Source organism: Hipposideros armiger, unplaced genomic scaffold (assembly GCF_001890085.2).
Source record: "Hipposideros armiger isolate ML-2016 unplaced genomic scaffold, ASM189008v1 scaffold_735, whole genome shotgun sequence".
Taxonomy (NCBI): Eukaryota; Metazoa; Chordata; class Mammalia; order Chiroptera; family Hipposideridae; genus Hipposideros; species Hipposideros armiger.
This window is the reverse complement of record NW_017732085.1, coordinates 340,136-363,851: the sequence shown is the minus strand read 5'-3', so window position 1 is coordinate 363,851 and position 23,716 is coordinate 340,136. Positions and strand designations below refer to the sequence as shown.

Sequence of the window (23,716 nt, the reverse complement as noted above, 5' to 3'; positions counted from 1 at the left end):
ATCAACTGATAACAGGTTTAAGCATCCAACAGAGGCAGGCTTGGATGGAGACTGTGAAATGTGAAATTCTGCTGGTTTGCTTTCTGTCAGTGCCACCATATGACAGCATTAGTGCAGGAACTGCAGAGTGGACCTTGGTTGGGTCCCTCATTCCTAGGTAAGGAGTTTGAGACTATGAGGAAGTGGGGCGATTGTCAAAGCTAGGGGCAGAAGCAAGTTTAAACCTTACTATTCTTTGATTCAATCTATGCCTGTCTTTCAGATCATGGACCCAGACTTTTGATTTCATGAATGAGCAAAATAATAAACCAGGGAGCCTACATCAGGTTTCTTATTTTATTAAAAATGAAACAGTTGCAACCTATATCTAATATTCTTTCATGAAAGACTAAAAATGAGGAAGGACATAAGCTCAGAATGAAGAAAGTCCTTCCTAAGAAAGGATGACAGGTAACCTTCTGCTAACATGTTTCAGGGATATACGAAAATACTCTGAATGCAGAAAAATTACAATATGCTATTTTATTTTACAATATGAATGCAATTTTTTTCTCATCTTAAATTTATCAATTTTTCTATGATCTAAAATATAGTTAAATGCCCCAAATTCTGGTGCTTTCTTTTAAATATTAGTCATTGACCAAAAAAAACCCAAACTTGACCATAGATAATGTTGAAAAAATGGTTTCATGTAATTTGAATTTTCTAGGCAAACTGAGCAGAGAATAGGAGCAGCAACATCCACCCTTCGTCCATGTCCCAGCATTGCCCTCAGAGCCGAGAAGGAAGTGGTGGCGAAGAGCCAGGGGGCTGACCATATCTCCGCCCTCATGCCTGGCCAGCACGAGCTTGTGGACCACAGTTTGGGGACCATTGCTCTAAATCACTGATTCCTGGTCAGATGTGTGCATCTGTGTCTCCCAGGGCTTTTTGAGAAATGGAGGTCTGGCATTATTGAGTTGGAGATGCTCCCAGGTAAGCCTGATGACACACACACTAGGTGAGGTCCACTGCTCTGGGTAGATGGTTTTCCAAAGGGGCTTTGGAGCCTGATGGTCCCCTGAGGTTGCCGGGTGGAGGTGGGGGAAGCCACATTCACCGATCTGATAGAGATGTTTATCTTGTGATATGCAACAATGAATATTTGAATTTACCTTGTAAAAATGGAACCCACACCCCATACTGACACAATAGTGGATCCACACCACTAGCAACTGCTGTCAACACATATAATAGGGCCTATAACTTCAGAATTCAGTTTGTCAACAGTACTATAATCTGATTGAAAACCCGTCAGAGCCCTGGTGACACCATAATGCCTAGTCTGCAGTGACCTCAAGGTCTTTGCCAGGACCCCACACAGCTGACTCAGTCCTCATTTCTGTCATAGCCACCTGGACCAATCCCACCGAAACCTCCAGAACTGAAATAGTTCCTTAACCAGAAACAGCTGGCTGGTTGCTGTAGCTTTTTTCCTCTCAAAGACCAAAACCAAACTATATAATACTTTTGACATTGCCATTTAGATTTTCAAAAGTTAAAAAATTATAAGCATTTTAGAATTTATAAAAATTAAAACAGATGTGAGGAATCCTGACTTCATACTGAATAAGAAAATATGAAATAACAGACACTCAAACACAAAGGTTGTCAACAAAACAAATCTGACTCAATGGCAGAGAGAATTCTGAAGAGAGAGTTGGTGACCCTGAGATAACCTAACCAGTTAGAAGGAAGCAATAGGAAAAAAAGGGAGGTAAGTTTGTCCTTTCCTTCAATTAATCATTCACAGGGGGAAATGTCTATGGTGCCTACCCTGTGCTAGATGAATGCTGAGGGAAGTGGTCTTCCATATTTCTGCTGCATAAGTATATAGAATCTGCTGCATAAGTATCCAGAAATCCAACACCTGGTATTTCAGTTTTAGCGATTCTCCGTAAGAAAGGAAAGAGACCCCTCGCACCCAAAGCAGTGGTTTTTCAAACTCTGTTCTGCAGAACTCCAGGGATGAAGGAGGGGCCTGAGGAGTCCCCCCAGAACTCAAGGAGAGTCTTCCTCTGGGGTCTGTGACTTCCTCGGAACTAGATGCAAAATGCTGTGTAAATATTTGAGTTTTTCTGAGGAAAATATTTATAACTTGCATTGGATTCTCCACATGGTGGCCCCAGAAAGGTTAAGAACTTCTGCTCTAGAGAAGAGGGTAGGGCCCTAATAAAGATCTAGGGGAGGACTGCAGCCATTCCTGTCGCATGCTTTGGCCTGGCGAGGGAAGAGTGCATCACTGAATAGCAGCAGAGGTACAGCAGCAGGCAGTGGACCTGGGCCCACATAGCTGACAGCCTTCTTGGAAAATCTGCATGACACCACCAAGCAAAACACAGGCTTCCAGGGAACATTACTGCTCCAGGTGCTTCCAGAAATATGCTAATTGGCTTAGCAGAGGGGGCGGGCAGGTCTCTTCCCCTGAGCGTATGTTGTGGAAAGTGAAGCTTTTCAGTCTTTTAAGGTAATATTGACATGAGGGTTGTAAAAAGAATGAAGACATGTTTGTTTGTTTACCATGCAATCAAAATATCAGGGGGTAGACAGTGAGGTTTCCTGCTTGAGGTCTGTCCCCATCAACCAATGGCACGGCCTCCAGAGTTAGACCCTGGCCTTCTTTATGAATGTGGCATCGTGTTTATGGGGTGTTTTTCCTGAGAAATACACCTACCTGTGCGAAGGAAACTTCTTCTGCAGCTCAGAAATAATTAAATCTTCCACAAGGTGATCCGTTTCTGTGACAAGATCTGCAGCTGATGTTTTTGTTGAGACACGCTTTTCCTCAGAAAGGGCTTTTCTGATGATCTGAAATAAAAAGTCCAGGACGGTAAACTGACAAGCATCCTCTTTCACCAGACAAATAAAGTCTCTCCTCCTGTGGGGCCAACTCTGAATTCGGGGAGCGGTGGGGAGAGGCAGCGGGTGTTGGTATGAGGACCACTTACTTCTGCCATCACTGACAGGCCTTCAGGGCTTAATATGACACGCAAGACTTTCTGTTTGGGTTTCTAGTGAGCTTTAATTACCCACTATTCTTTTCACAATAATGACAGACTTACTTGAAGTTACTTTGTACTACCTGTAAAACAATTTTTCTTTGAAGAAAAACATACCGTAGTTGTTTTTTTTTCAAACTTTATTAGGGAACAGCCATGGTCATTGGTTACACAGTGCTTTCATGCTACAATGGCATAGTTGACTCTTTTAAGAAGGGCACAGCTCATAGTGGTCCATGCAGGGACGGAACCCGCAACCTTGGAGTTATCATCACCACGTTCCAACCAACTGAGCAAACCTGTCATCCCAAAACATAGTTTCTGAAGAACATGAAACTTCATCCAATGTAAGATGATGTAACACCTTTGCCCATAGAGTCCCATGAATTTGAATTTATGAGATTTCAGTGTAAGAACTTCTTTTGCCCAATTCATTTTATGAACCACATGAAGTAGAGTATGGTCTTGCATCCAGATTACAAACGTTCAGACTGAGAAAACTGGGAAAGCTAAACTGTTCTTCAAGAACACAGAGGCATGCTCTCCCTGGTGCTCTGGGTCAGGGCATTATTGACCATCCAAGGGGGACACGCCCATGAACTGGCTTTGGTGCCAAGTGGCCTCACTGAGCCCTCAGGGCTGAGTTCACAGGCAGGCTCTGCAGATGTGTGGGCTACCAGCACATCCCATCCAAACCCACTGCAACTAAACATAGGGCCACGGAATGGAGGGCACCCAACCTCCAATACCTCCTTTCTGGCCTAATCCAGTTCCAGGAACCCCTTGGAGACCCAAACAGGAAGGCATGTGGAGTAGTTAATCAGTCAATGGATGCTTCAGGAAAGTCAGCTCTATTTTGTGAAATAAGAGGCATTCCTACTCCAGTTCAGGCCTTTCTTGTAATTTCTATCATTTCTTATCATGATGACAAAGTTGGGAGACCTAAAAACGACTTCAGACCTTTCCTCTAAATCAGATACCATGCTCAGATCCTGAATTTCTTTCCAAAGCACCTCAATCATTCAGCTACCCAGACTTGATATCCTTTGCCCATCGTGACACTTATTCAGCCTTAGATAAGCATTTCTTGAACACCTGTTTTATGTTCAGCCTGTGCTAATGAAGCTGAAGAGGAAGGTAGGAAGAGAGTCACCTGGAAGTCTTCAGAGAGGAGGAGATACTCACATGGAATTTTAAAGAATAAGCAGGAGAACCCCCTAGACATCAAACAGTACCCCGTTTTTATGTTTATCGAAGTAGTCTCCCCATTGTAGTGCTGGCCAAAACAACACTGAATCTAGACAGGTTTTGCACACTTTTTTCATCTTGTTGCAAAGATAACAGATACAAATTATAGAAAATTTGAAGTGCATTATATTTTGTAAATAATACAAAAGACAAAGCATACAGCAGTCATACATATTGCATTAACTAAAGACAGTCCCATTCATATTTCTGTGCCAGCCCCCAGACTGTCTGCCGCCTATGGTCTTCCTGTTCTTTTTATGTATTTGCAACATCTTGCTTATCACTATCAGGTTAATCTCCTTAAAACACCAATTTGCACATAGCAAGTTCCCACCAAATAATCTCTATCAGTTCCCTGTTTATACATTTCAAACTCCTCAAATCTAACTCATATAGCACCTGCCCAGTCCTTTAGGAATCCCTAAATTTTAAGCTAGTCCATAGACCTCCTGTCCATAGGTCACTTGGCAGTGAACTTGTATCTTGTATGGCAATTCAGTGTGGTGCGTGTGTGTGTGGTTTATATGTGTGTATGTGTGGGGGGGGGAATGTATGGTGTATATGTGATGTATGTGGGTTTATGTGGTGTGTGGGGGAAATGTGTGGTATGTATATGTTGTGGGGTGTGTGTACATGGTATGAGTTTATGGTTTTTATGTGTTTGTGAGGGTGTGTGTGTGTGGGGGGGGAATGTCTGTATATGAGTATGTTATGCACATAGTTAGGGAGAAGAGAGAAAGACACTCTAACCAGAGAATATGCCACCAGAGCTTTTCATATTTTAATGTGTATGAGTCATCTGGGGTCCTGTTGAAGACTGTGGTTCAGTAGGTATGGGTTTTGGGGGCTGAGATTTGCATTTCTGACAAGTTCTGTGGTGACATTGATGCTGGGGATCACACCTGAGTAGCAGGGGCTGGAGCAGATTCTTAAACCCCAGAGTGGGTCCTCTCAGGAGGCTGGGATGTTCTAGGACCACACATGAGTCCTGGGGCCTCCATCCTGAGAGGACACAGTCCTCATTTTCTCTTGCTCCTATCCCCACATGTGGTAAGCATTCATATAATTCAAGGTCAGGATTCCAACCATCCACCCTGTAGTCTCTATGCAGAAGCTGGACTGATTTTTAAACATAAATCAGCTTGTATAATTTTAATGCTTAGAACTACCCTCCTATCGCTCTTAGAACAAAGCCCCAGATCCCACATGACCAGACCCCCAACACCCACCAATCTCACCTCTCCCAGGCCACCCCCATGCTTGCTCTCCTTCTGCCACTCTGGTTTTCTGGCCCATCCTAATTAAATTTGTTTTCCTCCCAGCAACTTTATATTTTCTGGTCCTTCTGACTTCTCACCACCTGAAATCATCTTGTTTGTTTAATGGTTGATGGAATGTTTTTTTCCCTACTGGCACACGAGCCCCAGGAAAGCAGAGTTTGCTTTCTTGTTCCCTGCCACACCCCTAGCATTTAGAATTGTACCTGACACAGAGTAGGTGCACAAAACTCTTTGAATCATGAATACAATACATATCAGACTGCTTGAATAGATTCTGCACCATTTTATCTAACTAAAGGACTAGTGTTTGTGTGAATCCTGACCACCTAGGTCTTTTTGTTTCCTTTCATTGTGGGTTTTTTGTGTTTTTTTTTTTATGGGGGGCAGGGGGGAGTTGTCCTGTTAAAAAGTCCTGTTGTGCTTGAAGTCTGTTATCCTCTAACCTCCATCCACTAGTCCTACCTCCTGGAGTCAGCCCAGATCTGCTTTATGGCACTGAAGTCCATTCTCCACACCACAGCCAGGAGAGCTTGCTAAAACTCTGATCTTAATCATGGATCTCCCCAACATAAAGCACTTACTGGCTCCCTATTGCCAGGATAAAGTCAAAGCCCCTGAAGGTGGCATGCAATAGCTTTTGAGAGTTGGCCTTATAGCAGAGACAATTTGACCGCAAATGGCCAGTCTCCCCTACTTCCTTATAGGAACAGAAGCCCCAAGTTTAGCAAGGTGCAGCATCACCTTAACAGTCCGCACCTCTCTGCCTCTTGCGCAGGTAGGTTTGGCCTTGTGATCAAGTTCTTCCCAAGAGGATGTGAATGGAAATGATATGTGCAGCTTCTGAGTCACGTCCTTAGAAGGCACTGTTTGCACTCCACCACTTGTTCTTTTCCGCTTTGTCACCAGGTGTGCTATGGGTGTGGTGCTGAGAGGTCAGCTTTGGTCACATGAAAAACAACATCTCTTTAGAGCAACAATCGAAAAGAAACCTGGGTCCCTGAGTGACTTGGTGAAGCACCACCCCACTCCTCCTGGACCTCAAACTAGACTTCTAGGGAAAGAGAAAGAAATCTGCCTTGCTTTTGTCATTGGTCTCTGTGAGCGAAGCCAAACCATCAACCTAACAAATACAAGCTTCACCTAAACTTTACATTCTCATCTTCCCCTCCCCCTCCCACTCGCTCCATGACTATTAGGCTTCAGCTAAATTGCATCATTCACCCTAAAGTCTCCTTTTGACAGAATCTCCAGCCTTCCCCTGGCTCATGTGTTGATTCTTCCTTTGCCACCCAGTTCAAATGTCACCTCCTCACTGAGGAGTCTCCACCTTCTGCGGGCAGAGCAGGGCGTCCACCCTTCATGTGTACTCCTAGGGTACTTACGCAAACCATACAACTGTCCTCTCGGGATTCCACAGCAGTCCACTCCCAGTTAAGGAGCCTAAATTCCTGTCTCTGTATTCACCTCCCAGAGGTGGATTCTGCAGCCTTTACAGGGTGCTGCTACACAGTCGGGGCTCAGTGAACATCTGCTGAATGAATGAATGAAGATTTCTTGGCTGCTGCATACTGAGCTCACTAAAGGTCACTAAAGTATGGAAGATTTTTCAGCAAGTATCCTTGCGAAGTCATATCCAACCTCACTGGTATTTATTTATACACTTGGTCTTCCAGATCCAAAATATACACAACTTTACTCTGTTGAGGAGATGCATGCTCAGAGGCCTGTGTGGGCAGTTTGGGGAATATCTGATGTCATTTGGGCACACTTTCCAGAGGAACCGGGCCCCTAGCTATAAATCATACAAAGGAGGGCAGATTTATGGATTCAGAAGGAGCATGTTTGTATCATGTTCTTTTTGTAAGTATTTCTTTTCTGTTTTCATTAGTGTTATTGTTGTGCTATGATCATTTTGTTGTGGCATGTATCACAAGGAAAGCCATGGGCTTGAATGTTCCTGTGTCCTTGAGCGGCAGGGCAAGCCACACCGCACTCGTGTTCACTAGCAACCTGCAGTTCAGTGTAGTGGCCAGTCCTCTCCCACCTGCTGCTGCTCCTTCAGGCCCTGGCTCACCATCCATGCAGAAACTTGAGGAGGACCCTGGAGATCATTCTTGACTCCTCCCTCTCAAGTTACACACCCAGACATTCAGATAGCATTTCTGAATTATTTTCCCAAACTACCCTTCTCACACTGCCTACCATCACCTGCCTGCATTGCTAAAACAGCCTCCAAACATCCTTTGGTTTTACTCCTGTGAAGCACCATCCACCCCGCGCAGAGTGGCCTCTCTGGAAAGCAGATCTCCTGGCACTTTCTGTGGCTTGCTGGGCTCACCAAGAGGACAGTGGGTCCGTGTCCAGTGTGAGGTCCTCCACGACCAGCCCTGTCAGCACCCGGTCCCTTAGGGCCCTGGGCCCTGTACCCCTTGCTATGCTCAAACACTCTCAAGTGTTCTTCCTTTATGTCTTTGGGCATGATGTTCTTTGTGCCTGTGATGGCCATGTTGACTACCTCCTGCCCATCTGTCCTTGAGGACTCTGCTCAAGTCTGTCTCCTCAGGAAGCTGTCTGTGTAGCTCTCCACCCACCCACCCTGGGTGAGGCCCTTTCTCTTGGGTCAGTGGTTCCCATAGCACTGAATGCACATCTCAGTTACTGCACTGTCAAGCACGGGTCTATCTCTTTCAATAGACTACAAGCTTCCTGAGGGCAGGAGCTCTGCTTTTATCTTAGTAGCTCCAGACCATCCTTCTCTACAACACGAAGTAGGCTCTACTGTCCCTCTCCTGGACCCGGGCCACTAGAGCAATGTGCATTGTAACGGGGCTTTACCAAACTTAATCTGGTGGATGGCCATACATGGGATAGCTGTAAAAATTAGCTTCCTTTCAGTCACCGATGAGTTAATGGCTGTAAGCTAATCTAAAAAAAACTAGCCAAAGCAATATACATGTTCTATGCAAATCCTATCAAAATTCCAGTGGCATTTTCACAGAAATAGAAAAACAATCCTAAAATTTATATGGGACCATGAACGACCCCGAATAGCCAAAGCAATCTTAAGAAAAAAGAACAAAGCTGGAGGCATCACAGTCCCCAATTTCATACTATATTACAAAGCTACCATAATAAAAACAGCATGGTACTGGCTTTAAAAAAGACAGAGATCAATGGAACAGAAAAGAGCCCAGAAATAAACTCATGCATACATGGTCAATAAATTTATGACAAAGAGCCAAGAATATATATGGGGAAAGGGCAGTCTCTTCAATAAATGGTGTTGGGAAAACTGTACAGCCACTTGCAAAAGAATGAAGCTGGATCACTATCTTACACCATACACAAAAAGTAACTCAAAATGGATGCAAGATTTGAACGTAAGACAAGAAACCATAAAACTCCTAGAAAAAAATATGGGTGGTAAGCTTCTTGACATAGGTCTTGGCAATGATTGTTTTGAATCTGACTCCAAAAGCAAAAGCAACAAAAGAAAAAAATCAACAAGTGGGACTACATCAAACCAAAAGGCTTCTGCACTGCAAAGGAAGCCATCAGCAAAATGAAAAGGCGACCTTCTGAATGGGAGAAAATAATTGCAAATCATGTATCTGATAAGGGGTTCATATCCAAAATATATAAAGAACTCATACGACTCAATAGCAAAGAAACAAACATCCCAATTAAAAAATGGGCAGAAGAGGGCCGGCCGAGTGGCGCAATGGTTAAGAACTGGCTTGGGATGCCAGAGGGTCCCGGTTCAGATACCACATATTGAGGGCCAGTGACACTGCCCTCCACAGCTAAGATGCTGAACAACAGCTCAACCTGGAGCTGGGCTGCTGTGAGTCACCGGCAATGGCGTAGGCTGCAGCCCCTGTGGCAGTGGGTTGCCATGGGCTACCGTGTGTAGCCAGTAGCTTCCGTGAGCGGCCGTCCAGAAGCTGGCGACTGATCTGCCTCGCCCGGGAAGAGCGCAATGATGGTGCCAACTTGGGCCAGTGAAGCAACGTCCTCCACAACTAGACTGAAGAACAAAAGGACAGCAACTTGTCTGTTCCCCTTCCCCCAATTCCCCAGCGCTGTTTCCATCCTCCCAATTCCCCAATTAAAAAAAAAAAAATCTTAAAAAAAAAAAAAAAACTAAAAGGAAAAAAAAAATGGGCAGAAGATCTGAATAGAGATTTTTCCACAGAAAAGGTGCTCAACATCACTAACCATCAGGGAAATGCAAATAAAAAAACCTTTCTAAATAATAGCCATTCTAACAGGTGTGAGGTAGGTGAGATACCTGTTAGAATGGCTATTATCAAAAAGGTAAGAAATGACAAGTGTTGACAAGGATGTGGAGAAAAGGAAACCCTTGTGCAATATTGGTGAGAATATAAATTGATGCAGCCACTATGAAAAACAGTATAGAGGTTCCTCAAAAAATTAAGACTAGAAACTATCTTATGACCCAGCAATTCCACTCCTAGGTGTTTATCTGAAGAAAATGAAAACACTAATTCAAAAAGATATCTGTACCCCCCTGTTCATTGCAGCATTATTTACAATTGCTAAGATATAGAAGCAACCTAAGTATCCATCGATGGATGAATGGGTAAAGAAACTGTGATACCATAACTACAGGGAACAGAGTGATGGTTGTAAGGGGAATAAATGAACTGGGTTTTTGGACTGAATAAAAATTTTTCAAAAAGAAATGGCAGAGTGGCTCAGGCTCTAGAGCTGGACTACTGGGTTTAAAAAATAAAAAAAATTTTAAAGTTGGAAACTCTGTAGTTCTTCATGAAGAAAAAGCATATGAAAAATTCCCCTGCCTTGTTTCCACCCATTTCATAAAATGAACAGGGAGTATAGAAGATACAGTGTAGCATCAGACAGATCTGAATTCAGACTCCACGTGGGAGATCTTGGGGGAATCATTGAGTTTCTCAGAGCCTTAGTTCCCACATCTGTAATAACAGAAGTATCAAAGACACTGAATTGTTGTAAGAATTAAATGAGGAATTGTATTGGGTTGTCGGAAAAGTCATGACGCATTTTTGCAATGAAAAACATAGAAAAACACGTCATGACTTTTCTGACAACCCAATATATAATGGTATTGGTACACAATTCATATATATATATATATATATATATATATATATATATATATATATATATACTTCATCAACCTAAATAGTTTTTTGTGAGAACATATATCTGACAAAATTTAATGACTGATGACAAAATAAAATAAAATAAACCCTACCATATACACAATGTACAAATCTCAAACAGGATGCCAAAATATTGCATTAAGAAGTTTAATTCATAAATTTTTCTACATAGAGAGGAAAGGTGGTGATCAAGTATTGTATTTTTCAAATAAATCAGTATTAGACTCAAACAGCCCTGCCTGTTAGCCATAGTCACATCCACCGTGGGGATGGTCTGGGGCTGCCAGGTGAATTACCTACTAAAAGCCCTTTACCACAGCTATTTTTCTCAGTCTTAGAGATTTTAAACATTCTCATTCTGCCAGTAATAAGTTAGTGAATGCTGTTTTTAAATTGTTTTTCAGCTATTCACTAACTATGCATGCACTTCACAGACCTCCTGACCTGGGTTCTCTCCCTATAAATAACATTCTGTTAATGTTTAATATATAAAATGTTGCCTTCAGTCATCGAAGCCTGGATTTCATATCTAAAAGAAAGGAAACAATCAGCTCCAGCATCAGAGGTGTCATTCATGGACATGTGTAAATGACTCTTTCTTGTTTGTACACAGCTTGGTTCTCTGTTACTGTCCCTGGTTCTGCTATACAGTTGTCATCCATCACTACAGAGAAACTGTGTGTGCTCCAGAACCCATGGAACAGTGTGCCCAAAGAACTGTGAGAAGTGGGGTTTCCAATAAACAACGTGTCTTTCCTATTCAGATAAGGAAAATGTCACTACCAGAGGTATGCTCCTGACGATACTGCCACATTTCAGGTTGTGGTGTTTTTTTAACACAAATGAGTGGGACGTGATGGCTAATTTTATGTGTCAACTAGACTGAGCCATGGTGCATCCAGATATTTCACCAAACATTATTCAGGGTGTTTCTGTAAGGGTGTTTTTGGATGAGCTTAACATTTTAATCAGTAGTAAAGCAGATCACCCTCCATAACGTGGGTGGGCCTCATCCAATCAGTTGAAGTTCTGATAGAAGAAAAAGATGGACCCTTCTCCAGCAGACTGCCTTAGGACTTCATCTGTAACATCAAATCTTGTTGCTTACAACCTTTAAACTGGGACACTGGCTCTCCCTGGGTCTCTAGTCTGCTGGCCCACCCTGTAGATTGGACTTGCCAGCCTCCAAATGGTTCTGTTTCTCTGGAGAATGCTGACTAACCTATGTGACAATCAATAAAACCTACAAAGTAAATCAGATACTCTGGTAATAATGTGGCTATCACATGGCACAGTGGTCAGCAGTTCACATCTGTTAATATAATACATAACAAACGCCGCAGAACCTTAATCACAGGAAAGAGGAGGAGTCGCTGGTTAAAGCAGAGGTGGGCCAAGGACACCCGATTCTTCAGGGCTCACAAAGCAGCAAGTCTCAAGGCTCTCCGATGTAATTACCTCCCCCATCAGCTTCATGGCTAAGTTTCCTCAAACTTGCCATCTCTACTTTCTAAACTCCCATCACCCTTTAGCCCACTGTCATCCTTTGCTCCCCAGCACTCCTCGGCACCTGGCCACCTCCCATGAAAAATCCAGGGACACTCTTCACTTACATCTCAACTGCGTCCTCTGTGTCATCTAACCATCAGGAACTCTGAGACCACAGTCCTCCTCTGGTGCTTCTCCCTCAGACCATCCCTTCAAGAGGTGTGTCCAAGAACTCAAGCAGGGCCCTGCCCTCAGGAGCCATGCTCCCTGTAGGTCCTACCTGTTCCATCACCATGGCTGGCACCACAACAGTGTTGGCGCTCACACTTGCCAAGGGCTTACTCTGTCCCAGACACCATTCTAAGCAGTTCATGAGTACCAACTTATTTCATCCTCACAATAACTGAAGTAATAATAACTTCCTTGAGTTAAAGATGAAAAAACTGAGGCACAAAGAAATAGGAGGGCCGGCTGAGTAGCTCAGCTGGTTAAGAGCTCTCTCAAGAGTTTGAGCTCTGAGCAACAGCGGTTTGATTCCTGGCCCAAGCTGGGCAGCCGCTGAGCAGCCACTGAGCTGCCAACAGGTGGCAGGATGGCTCAGCTAAAAAACAAAACAAAACAAAACAAGAAAAAAGAAAAAAAAAAAAAAAAAGAAAGAAATAGGAAAGTCGCCCAAGATCATACAACCATAATACAAGAGGGATTCCACCACAGGTGCTCCAAATCTTCCATCACTGAGTGGAGCCATCTCTCCCGAGCTGTGGTTATCATGACTGATGATTTCCAAATCCTTCTCTGGTCCAGCGTTTTCTCTAAAGCAATGAAATCCACCCACTTTTTCAAGCCAGACACCAGTTCTTTACTCCTATGTCTTCTTCAACTTACAATTCATCATCAAGTCCACCCAACATGCAGTTCATTAATCAATGGCATTCTTGAGTATGATACCCACCCACAACTGCTCTTCACTGAGGGCCTCGAGTCCCCCAAACTACTCACACCCAGTGGCCTGACCCTCCTCATCCATTTTAAGCTTCATCCGCGGTGCATTTCTTGCAGTTCCTGGGTGCTGCCTTCACTTTCACCCCTTGCAGTGTCTGTCTTCTTTCTTTGCCTTGACCCCTTCTCTTTCCTTCCACCCTCCCCAAATCTAGCACCCAACTCCTCCAGGTGACTCCTGCTTTTCCTTTTAAAGAAATAATTCAGGTATATTTTTCCAGAAAGCTGTCCCCAGTCTCCAAGGGTCTGAGATCATCCCCTCCAAAATCGTCTAGACTTATAGACTTAGGCCTGTGTCTTGGGGCAGCCCATGGGGGGCCCCCTGCAATGGCTGCTCGATGCTGCATACACTGCCCAGCTGGCCAAGGCACTGTCCTGGCCCCTGGGGTTGGGAGCTGGGACAGTGGACACAGGATCCTGAGACTAGCTTAGCTACACAGACATGACACCACCCCTTGACTGAATTTTTCTGTCATTTCCCATGGGAGAAAGATGTGAGCGAGGCCAGCCTTAGGTTCTGGCCCGATGAGACCACAAGACAGGGAAGAGCCTGAACTCAAAATTCCCTTTTTTCTCTCCAAACCTCAGGTTCCTGGGCCTGAGCTCCCCCACTCACCCCCAACAACTAGGGCTGGGAGTGGGTGGGCCTTGGAACCCATCAGCCACATTTCCATCCTCTGGCTAAGTGGTAAGAATTCAGCCTAATCTCCCCACCAGCCCCAAAGACAGAATTCTCCATTACTGAGTGCTTCATTTGGGTTAGCAAGTCAATATCCACAGAGGCCCAATTCACTTCAACATGGGGGTCACACCCGCCTTTCTTCTATTGCTTTAGTGAGATGACAGTGGGATTTCACTGACTCACTCTTGCACCAAGGGCTCAGCTGACAGAAGGACTTCAAGTGCAAACACCCCTGAAAGAAAGCGCTCCTTCTCATTTTTCTCAAACAGCTTTTGTGAGCAAAATGGGCATAAAAAACATGCCACTTTCCTAGACAAATGCCATATGATCTCACTTATATGTGGAATCTAAAGAACAGAATAAACGAACAAACAAAACAGAAATAGGCTCAGAGATATATGGGGGGAAAAAACCTGAGGGTTGCTAGGTGGGAGGGGTATGGGGATGGGATAGAAGGTAAAGGGATTAGAAAGTACAAATTAATAATCACAATATAGCCACGGGGATATGAAACACAGTTTGCAGAATATAATCAATAATGTTGTAAAGATTTTGTAGGGTGTCAGATGGGCACTTGTCCTATTAGGGAAACCACTTCATGGACTGTGTAGATGTCTGACCACTACACTGTACACCTGAAGCTGAAGCTGAATAATATTGAATGCCGACTATAATACACACACACACACACACACACACACACACACACACACATACACACACAGAGGATGCGAAGTACAGCATAGGGAATAGAGTCAATGTAATTGTAACTGCTATATACGACATCAGAAGGGGAGTAGATAGATTGGGGGAGGTTATCACTTTGTGAAGGGTGTAAATGTCTATTACATTGTTTTGTATACCTGAAACTAATAATGAAAAAAAAAAAGGAATGATGTACTGTGGAATTAGTTTCAAAAGAAGAAAAAAAATAAAAAGAAAAAAGAAACATGCCACTTTCCTTACAATGATATATAAGACAGTTGGCCTTGCACACCGGGTCAGTGAGTAGTGGGGCCCTGGACACTTGGACCCAAAAAGGGGCAGCTATTACTCTGAACCTGCCAGTTGTTGTCTCACGGGAGTTCTTTTTTGGCTGAGGTTTCAAATGTTGGCAAAAGTTTTACAATAATTGTTAATGTAGGCTGACACCGACCCTATGGAGCTAAGCAGAAACTAGAGGTCTGGACTTGGGGCATGGAACACAGCGTAGGACCACAGGAGGGAAGGCGGCTAAAGACGGAGAAATGAAATCACCATCCGCCACCTCCCTGTCTCCAGCAGTGGGTGCATTCAGCCAAAGCAGGAGAGTAGAGGAGTCTTTTCAGAAGAAATTAGTGACCCAAGGACTCCACATACTGACATTTGGGAATCTCCCAGAGGAAAAACCAGGAGATTTGTCTTGGGATCATCTCATGGCAGAGTCCATGAGTGGGCAAGCTTGCTCTTTGCTTGTCCAGGGTCAGGCCTTAATATCACCCCAGGCCAACGGCTCCCAAATTGGAGTCTCTACCCTTAACCTCTCTTCTGAACTCTGGATCCATACTCAAAACCTCCACTTAGAATAATCTACCGGCAATTCAAGCTTAACATGCTGGAAATACTACACTGGACTTCCACCTCCAAACTTGTTCCTCCTGCAGTTTTGCCATCTCAGGAAACAGCAAATCCATTCAACCGGTTTTTCAGGCCTGAATCCTTGAAGGTATCCTTGGCTCCTCTTTCTCTCACACACTGATTCTATCCAATCCAACAGCAAAGCTCGAACCTCAGCCTTCGAAATACATGTTTTTACTACCTTCTTCACTACATCCCAGTCAAACCCACTAGCATTCTTCATCTAGACTATTTTAATAGCTTCCTATCAGATATCCAATTCTGGTCTTCCCGTGGTGTTGTAGGGCCCCGTGCAGCCCAGAATGGTTTACCTATTGCCCAGTAGGGCCCTATACAGGACTCTACCCAAAACCTCACTTCATACTCAGAGTAAAAGCTATCATTCTTTCCAGTTACTCTATAAATATTTGTTGAGTGAATGAATAAATTTCTAATCAGCATTTTAGTAACTACCATTTTAAAAACAGATGATATCCAGGAGGCCAATAAACACACAAAAAGGCACTTAAGTTCATTAGTCATATGGGATGTGCAAATTAAAATCACAATACCACCTCAAACCCATGAGAATTGCTAAAATGGAAAAGACAGACAATACCCAGAGTTGCCCAAGATGTGGAACAACAGGAACCCTCACTTACTGCTAGTAGAAGTCTAACCTGGTACATCCACTTTAAAAAAACTAGTTGGCAGAATTTCATATCTGATGACACAGCGATTTCACATATTAGTATATTCCCAGCAGAAATGCATACATACATAATCAAAGGACATGCAAAATGTCCATAGCAACATTATTCATAACTCCAAACTGGACATTATCCAAAGTTTCCTGAACAGTTAAATGAAAAAATTGTCATATATTCACATAACAAAATACTATACAGCAGTGATTCTCAAAGTGTTTTGAAAACATAAAGTAGTTTTATCTAGCTGGACAACAAAGTAGTTTGAAGAGCTGCAGCATCAATATCAGCTAGGAATTTGGAGAAATACTAATTCACTTCAGACTTAGAGAATAAGAAAGTGGGGGTGGGACTCAGCTTGCCCTGAAAAGCCTTCCAGGGACTTCTGATGCAGGGGAAAGTGTGAGGACACTTCACTACAGGAGCGAACCCGATGAATTTGAGCACACTGAGATCATTAACAATTCTGTTGGGAAGTTGGAAGATGATTGTTGCTAGCTACATAGAAAACTAGCAAATGTGTGTTTTGAAAATGCAGAGTAGTTTGATCTGGCTGGACAAAGGTCTTTTTCTTTTTTTTTTGCTTTAAGAAAAATACAGGTTGTATAAGAAAGAAAAAAATATGTAATACAACTATACTGCCCAGCTCAACTGTTCATTAATTACAATTGTATGGTCATCAGAATGTGATATGGATACCAATGAAACCAAACAGGTAACGCAGCCACACAACATAAGTGTCTGAAGTGGATGACTCAAAAAGGAGCAGTAGAACCCTATTATTTAGAAAATGGGTGTAACTCAGAAAATGGAAAACAGTGACCTCTGGGAAAAAGGATGAGGATGACATGTGCCAGGACGCTGCTGTTTTTCATGACAGTCCTTTCAGTAGTATTTCACTTATTAACAGCTTCTAAAAATGCTTCTACTGTCCACCACACCAACTGACCTAGCATGGTGACATAAATGGCAGGACCAAAGGAGTGTGTAAGCATGGGTAGTCGCAGCGGCACAAAAGATCATGGAAAGAAATAAGGTTCCAACGGTATGGAGCTAGATGCTAGTCTGGAAAATACTCCCACATCTTACAATACATAAAGGAAAATTGACAGCATTTTCAAATTTGATGACAATTCTAAAAATTTTAAAGCCCTTACCAGTTTGAAGCCTAAATAAACTTCTAAACTATCAGCAATAGATTTCAACCAGCCATACTATAGGAAAGCCTAAATTTATCTTCCTATTCTCTCCAGAAAAAATATTACAAAATCATTGTTATTCGAAGATGCAAAGAATATGAAGCCAAAAAATGTGAAAAAAAATGTATTACAGATTGAGAAGCATTATTTTATGTGTTTTGTTATATTGTTAGCATCTTAAATTTTATACTGTTGAATTTTCTTCTAAATAATTTTTATATCTAATTTTAAATTTTGTATTTTTTTTTTAAAGAGGACCCCTAACTTGTCTAAGTTTCAGGCCCAACAAAACCTGGATCTACTCCTGCACAATTAAAAAAGCACAGTTTTCTAAGATACTTTTGTTCACCGGTCACATAAAAGATTGACAGACATTCATTTCAGTGAATCCTGCTGTTTGTATTAGTGGTGGTGATGGGGTGGGGCTGAAGTCATCCCGCCTGCCCCCCCAAAGCCCAACAGCTAGGGAGCAGCTCCTGCAGTGGTGTGGGTGGTTTGATCTGGAAGGGAAGGGATGACTCCAAGAGGCACTCCAGGAATGCACAGCAGAGACACAAGGAGGAAGGGAAATGGGGAGGCCATCCTTTGTGCAGGAGTGGCATTTGGGGGGCAGGGAGGCCATGCAGGTTGCTTTTATGGAGACTTCTCAGGACTGGGCAAGGGGAGCAAACTGTCCATGGCTACCCTGACCAGAGCCAATGTCTGAAAGATCAAGGGCAGTGACGTTTATCTCTTAGGAAGTCCCTTTCTCTGCTCACTCCACCTTTCAGCAAATACAGTCCAGATTCGAGAATTCAGCACACAGAACTGTCTCAGGAGCAGCTGAGAGTAGCAAACTCAATAAAATAGCAGAACACTGGGTACCAGTGAGGGGGTGGGCATGCTGGGACACAAGGCCATGGTAACTGTGCCAAACACTGTATTAGCTAAGGAGGACTCAGAAAAGGATCACTACTAACTACTACCTTTTCATCCTTCTCTGTGCTGTCTGGCTAAAGGCCACGTTTTCTCCAATCAGCACCCCATTACTGTGAGAACATTATTAAGACAATTTGTCCCTTTACACAGGTTACAATGACCTTGTGTGGCTTCTATTTGTCCCAGCCACAGACCATTCAGGCCAAGCTCCCCTTCATTGCCCAACAAGCAGGAAGCATCAGCATAATGCCCAAGAGGGAGCCCGGAGTCCTGGGCTCCCTGATCAGACTCTTAATGGCAAAATCTTTATTTCACCCCTCCCCCACTCCTAAAAAAAAGCTTTTTTTGTTGTTGGCAAGTTGCAAGCACATATCTCCTAAATAAGTTAAAATGGGTAAGATTCAATTGTGCCTGCCATATTGCAAGCTCTCTATAAACATTTATTAAAAAGTTTTTTAAACCCTCTGTATTTTCAAGGATCTAAATTTGGAAAACCACAGAAGCCCATAACAACTCACCAAGATTTACATAGTAGTGTCTGAATACTAAACAAGCTTCTCCTCAAAGCCTCAAGGAAGAAAAGTTTTATGGTAGAATCTAAATTACTAAATATCCTGGTGATAGTCACTCTGGAAAGGAAGTGAGGGGGCTAGGAGGGAAGGAGGAAGGGGCAGGAGAGCAAATGTTTCCCCCTCCCCTCCTGCACACATTGGATCTGCTTTCCAAGAAGAATGTTCTCTCTGCAAGCTACCAGCTTCACAAGGTTTGGGGTCTCCTTTCCCTACAGGAGGGAAAGATGATGGAGCCAAAGTATACGTTCAAAACACTCCTGTAAGTCATGTATTCCTTACAGGCTGAGTCTTGGGTCCTAAAACCACAGAGGGAGAGCCCTCCAGCACTAAATATGTCAATTCAGTGTTGAAGGTTAACTTTAAAGGGGACTAGAGGTTTCATTCTCAAGGTAAAGCACTATTCATGGTGCATGTGACCACTCACTTCAAAATTAGGATTGAAAACAGCCTGATTTTAACACTGCAGGAAAACTTGTAGAGCATTTTCAGACTGCTATACCTGAGAGAGAAAATGCTGTTTGGATATAAAATCAATCTCTCACAACTCCTTCTCCTGTCCATCTTCATTCTCCAGATCACCAGAACACAATCATGGACCTTAACAAGCAAAGCAGGAGTAAGCCATCTTCCCACTCAATCTAACCCGACCTGACAATCCTGGGCCAACCAACACCTACTCATTCATCCCACAACATGGACTACATCCTATGTGTCAGGCACTGCTGAAGGTACTGAGGAAAATGTGGGGGAACAAAACACACAAAAATGAATGTGAGAAGAGAGAGGAGCTGCGTTTTCAAACTCTAGTCACAGGTTTTAAACTCAGCTGCTTGATTTTCATCAGTGTTAACAGGTCAGTGTTAACAGGTTCCTCCAATCACTCAGTGGAACCACTTTAAGGTTGTGGCCAGAGTAAGTTTGCATTCAGGATGCTTGAGGAAAGATAAACAGCAATCCTTCTAGGTCTCCAGGCAGCTGGGATTTAAACCTGGGGACAACTACTCCCATGTCCCGGACACTGGGTCAATTCAAAGGTCTTCAAAAACAAACAGCTGTGGCATTCAAGCCTGGGAGAAAAATTTAAAGCCCTGTACTAATTTGCATAGTCAATATATTCTAACCTGCTCTCCCTCCTAGGCAAAGGTCAAATCACCTACAGTTAGCCATTCAAACGCCAAAGGAGAGGGGCCAAGTTCGCCATGCTTCCTGAGTGGCTGCCACCGCCACGGGAGAAAGAGGTGCTCACCTCTCCGGCTCCTGGGGTGGAGGAGGTAAAGGGAAGGTTTGTGCAGGAAACGAACACAAAGACTTCTTTCACTGTATCACGCCTGGGTCCGCGGTCACCAGACGCCCACCGCAGGATGCCGGGGCGCGCGGGTCCAGCTCCGCACTCGAGGACCCCCACCCCCGGCCGGGCCCCAGCCCGCCAGGCCCGCGGCTGCACGCGGTTCTGGGCCCTGCTATCCCGGGCCCAGAGGAGCCCCTTTGGTCCGACTTTACTTCTGCTAGGACTTTCGTAAGTCCCAAGTGGGTGTGATGCGGCAGAGTTGCCGCCCCGCCCGGCGGGGCTGCGCTAACACGGACCCTGCCGGGACCGGAGAGGAGGGCCGCAGCGCTCACCTGTCCCGCCCGCAGCGCGAGCTGCACCGCCACTTCAAAGCACTCCTCCCAGGGGCCCCCGGCGGGCTCCGCCTCGTCCTCGCGACTTGGCTTCATCGCGGCCTCGCGGGGTCCCGCCACCTCCAGTCCTCCACGAAGGTCCTCCACCAGCTCCCACTGCCCTGAAATCAGGCTCCGCACTCCCTCCTCTTACTCCCGCCACTCGAGCCTCAGCTTCAGTCCGCCCCACAGCTGTGCCCGCGGGAAGGGCAGGGAGCTGGCCGCTGCCGGGGAAGCCGCGCCGCGCCGCGCGCCCCAAGCCCCGCCCAGGACCCCGCCCCTCCCCACTGAGCCCTACCCTCTCCGCTGCTAGTCCTACGCCTCGCCTCACTCAGCGCCTCTCCCCGCACTTCCAGCGCCAACCCCAGTCTTTCCCCACGTACAGTTCGACCCCGCTGGGCTTCCGGCTCCCTGCGCCAGCCCCGCCCCTCCCGGCTCTCATCCAAGCTCGGCCCTTCACCCCTCGAGCTCCGCCCCTATCCCCACTCCTCCGGGTCGAGCCCCGCTTCACTCTGCACCCGAGCCCCGCCCCTTCCCGCCGCCAGTCCAGGTCACCGCTCCTCCAGGCCCCGCCCCTCCCTAGCAAGACCCGCCCTCCATCGCGCGCTTGGTCGAGCCCCGCCCCGCGGCCCCGCCCGTAGCCCTGCCCCGCGCTCTGTCCAGCCGGCGGATCGCGGCCCGGGGCCGGCGTGGCGAGAGAAGGGAAGGTGGTGTGTACTCTGGGCCTGGGACGGAAGCCCTCGAGCTTGGCGGGAGCCGGGTCTCAGGGCAGGCTGCCACTGTTGTGGGCGTGCACGGCCAAGGCCACGACTCTGTCCACCACTGATGTGATGTGGGCGCTGGCGCGTCGGCTCCGGTTGGGGGAGCCTCCGACCCTCTAGCCCAGCCCTGCGCACACGTGGCCCAAGGGGTGGCCAGGTCCTAAAGGAATTTACTTTTAACTCGTAACGGGTTGCCCTTTGAGTAGAAGGCCTCTGGACGCCTGGTGTTGTTCTCAGCCTGCTCGGTTGGCCGCAGGCGCTCATCCTGGCGGCAGAGCACAAAGCGCCTATGTTCCCTAATGTTTGGATGCAGCAAGAAGCTTTGACCCCTGCTAAAAATCAAACACTATGATGACAGTCACTGGATTTTATAGCTGTCTGAACTCAAAATTCCATTGTGGAACCTGAACTGTGACAAGCCCCTCTCTGTAATGAGGAATGACCTTAGATCCTTCAACACTGCTGAACACTGGCACCACCTAAACATAAATAAATACAAGGCATTTCCCAAGAGAGAGACTCCTGTGGTTTCCAGGAGTTAATTTCATAAGCTGCTCTGCCTACTTACTACCACTTTGTAAAAGATGCTGACCCACATAAAATTATTGTGGAGTGCTATCTCTCAGAGCCTGGGAGAACAATGGGAGTTTGTACAAGAACTTTGATGGGACCTTTTTTTTACACAATTAACCTAATGATGGGGTTAAATGTTTTTAGCTTTTGTCTTTAAACACTTTATGTTGAATAAAGTTTCACAATGTAAAGAAACTCTAGCTGCATGGTATAAGAGACAAATAAAAATTAAAAAGAACAAGGAGTAATTAGGACGTCAGATCTGAGTAGATGTTTAGTCTCTGTCAAGCCTTGCCCAGTCTCCTGTTTCCACAGCTCAGGAAACTAGACCTAGAATTGCCCCAGTTCTCACTACTGGCCAGTTTGGGGCAGCTAAGGGCACACTCTACCCCATCTTTTTTGTTAATGTTTTTCAAAATAGGGAACTGGACTTCTAAAAATACTTAAGACTGTGCTCTGAAAGCTGCATTTTAAAATTAAATGCATTTAGTTGTTGATTTTCATGTTGATTTCCATTAGAGGTCACCAAGAAAAATTAGGAAGTGATGAAATTTCTCTTTGGCCTCTTCTCGGCTCCCCTTTCTGAACACCTCTCCCCTCTACTTTCTATCTGGACCAATCTGGGAGTTCAGTGATAGCTTTTGATAAACTCTTATTATGGATCTCAGCCTATCCAAACATCTAGAGCAGCGGTTCTCAACCTTCCTAAGGCCACAACCCCTTAATACAGTTCCTCATGTTGTGGTGACCTCCAACCATAAAATTACTTTCATTGCTACTCTATAACTGTAATTTTGCTACTTTTATGAATCGTGATGTAAATATCTTTTTGTTTTCCGATGGCCTTAGGCGACCCCTGTGAAAGGGTCGTTCGACCCTCAAAGGGGTCACGACCCACAGGTTGAGAACCGCTGATGTAGAGAGAAAGACTTCATAACTTCCTTACCTAACTTCCAAATATCTTAAGTAAGAATCATGTGGTTTTTACCAGTATGAAGTTTGGAGCCAGCCAGATTTTCCTAAATTAAAATATTGGCTTTCATTCTTTGCTGTTCGGATTTGAGCAAGTTACAAATAATCCCTTTGTCTCAGTTTCCTCAACTAAAAAAAAAATCTCTGGTGTTATATGGGTTAATATACATGTGTATGGCACTTGTGTGTTTGCTAATATTACTAAAAACTTGCTTACCAGGGTAGCCTCCAGTGATCAGTATAGTGCTTGGCTTATAATAGGTGTTTAATATCTGAATTTGATATTCAATCACTGAATACTGAAATCAGCTTTTTCTCATGGATTATACAAGTTTTTAATGCTTCAATGTCAATTCTCCATGGCAACATAAAATAGTTCTTCACTACTAGGCCCTATATGCCAGTCAGCACATTGCCTCTTTAATGTGCGAAACCACATTAACTTTGGAAAGCCTTTACAGTACTATTCTGTGCCTTGAAAGACTTTCCTAACTGCCCCTTGACACCCCCACTCCAAGGGTGCAGCCTTAGTGAGCACTGTGGTCATCAGGAAGAGGTATGCAAGGAGACTGCACAGGGGCTAGAGGCCAGGGGTTGGCAGTGAGAGGGCACTAAGGACAGACTAAGGTAAGACTCCTGCATCTTGCCCTTTATGTCCTTATTAATCTGGGAGTCCCTTCCCCTCGTGTCCTTCATGGAAAGAGCAAAGTCTAAATAAACAAAATGTCAAATGAAGTTTTTCTTTTCTTCTATCTACTTCTCTAGCTACCCAGTTGCTTTGAAATCTGATTTTATTCTCCAGGGCCAAGATGTGCTGATTTGGATATTTGCTGAGCGCACGCGCATGTGTGTGTGT

General features: G+C 44.7%; 1 protein-coding gene across 1 annotated transcript in view; it reads right to left on the bottom strand.

Moving 5' to 3' along the window:
- Nucleotides 1–20,808, bottom strand: part of IMPA2 (inositol monophosphatase 2) — a 51,331-nt gene extending 30,523 nt beyond the window's left edge. Inside the window, exons 1-2 of the mRNA XM_019627533.1 lie at nt 20,516–20,808; nt 2,714–2,847 (exon numbers count right to left, since the gene is read on the bottom strand). Of these exons, the coding sequence (XP_019483078.1) occupies nt 2,714–2,847; nt 20,516–20,611 (230 nt within the window). The 5' untranslated portion in view covers nt 20,612–20,808. The remainder of the gene's footprint in view (nt 1–2,713; nt 2,848–20,515) is intronic.
- Nucleotides 20,809–23,716: the final 2,908 nt, after the last annotated feature.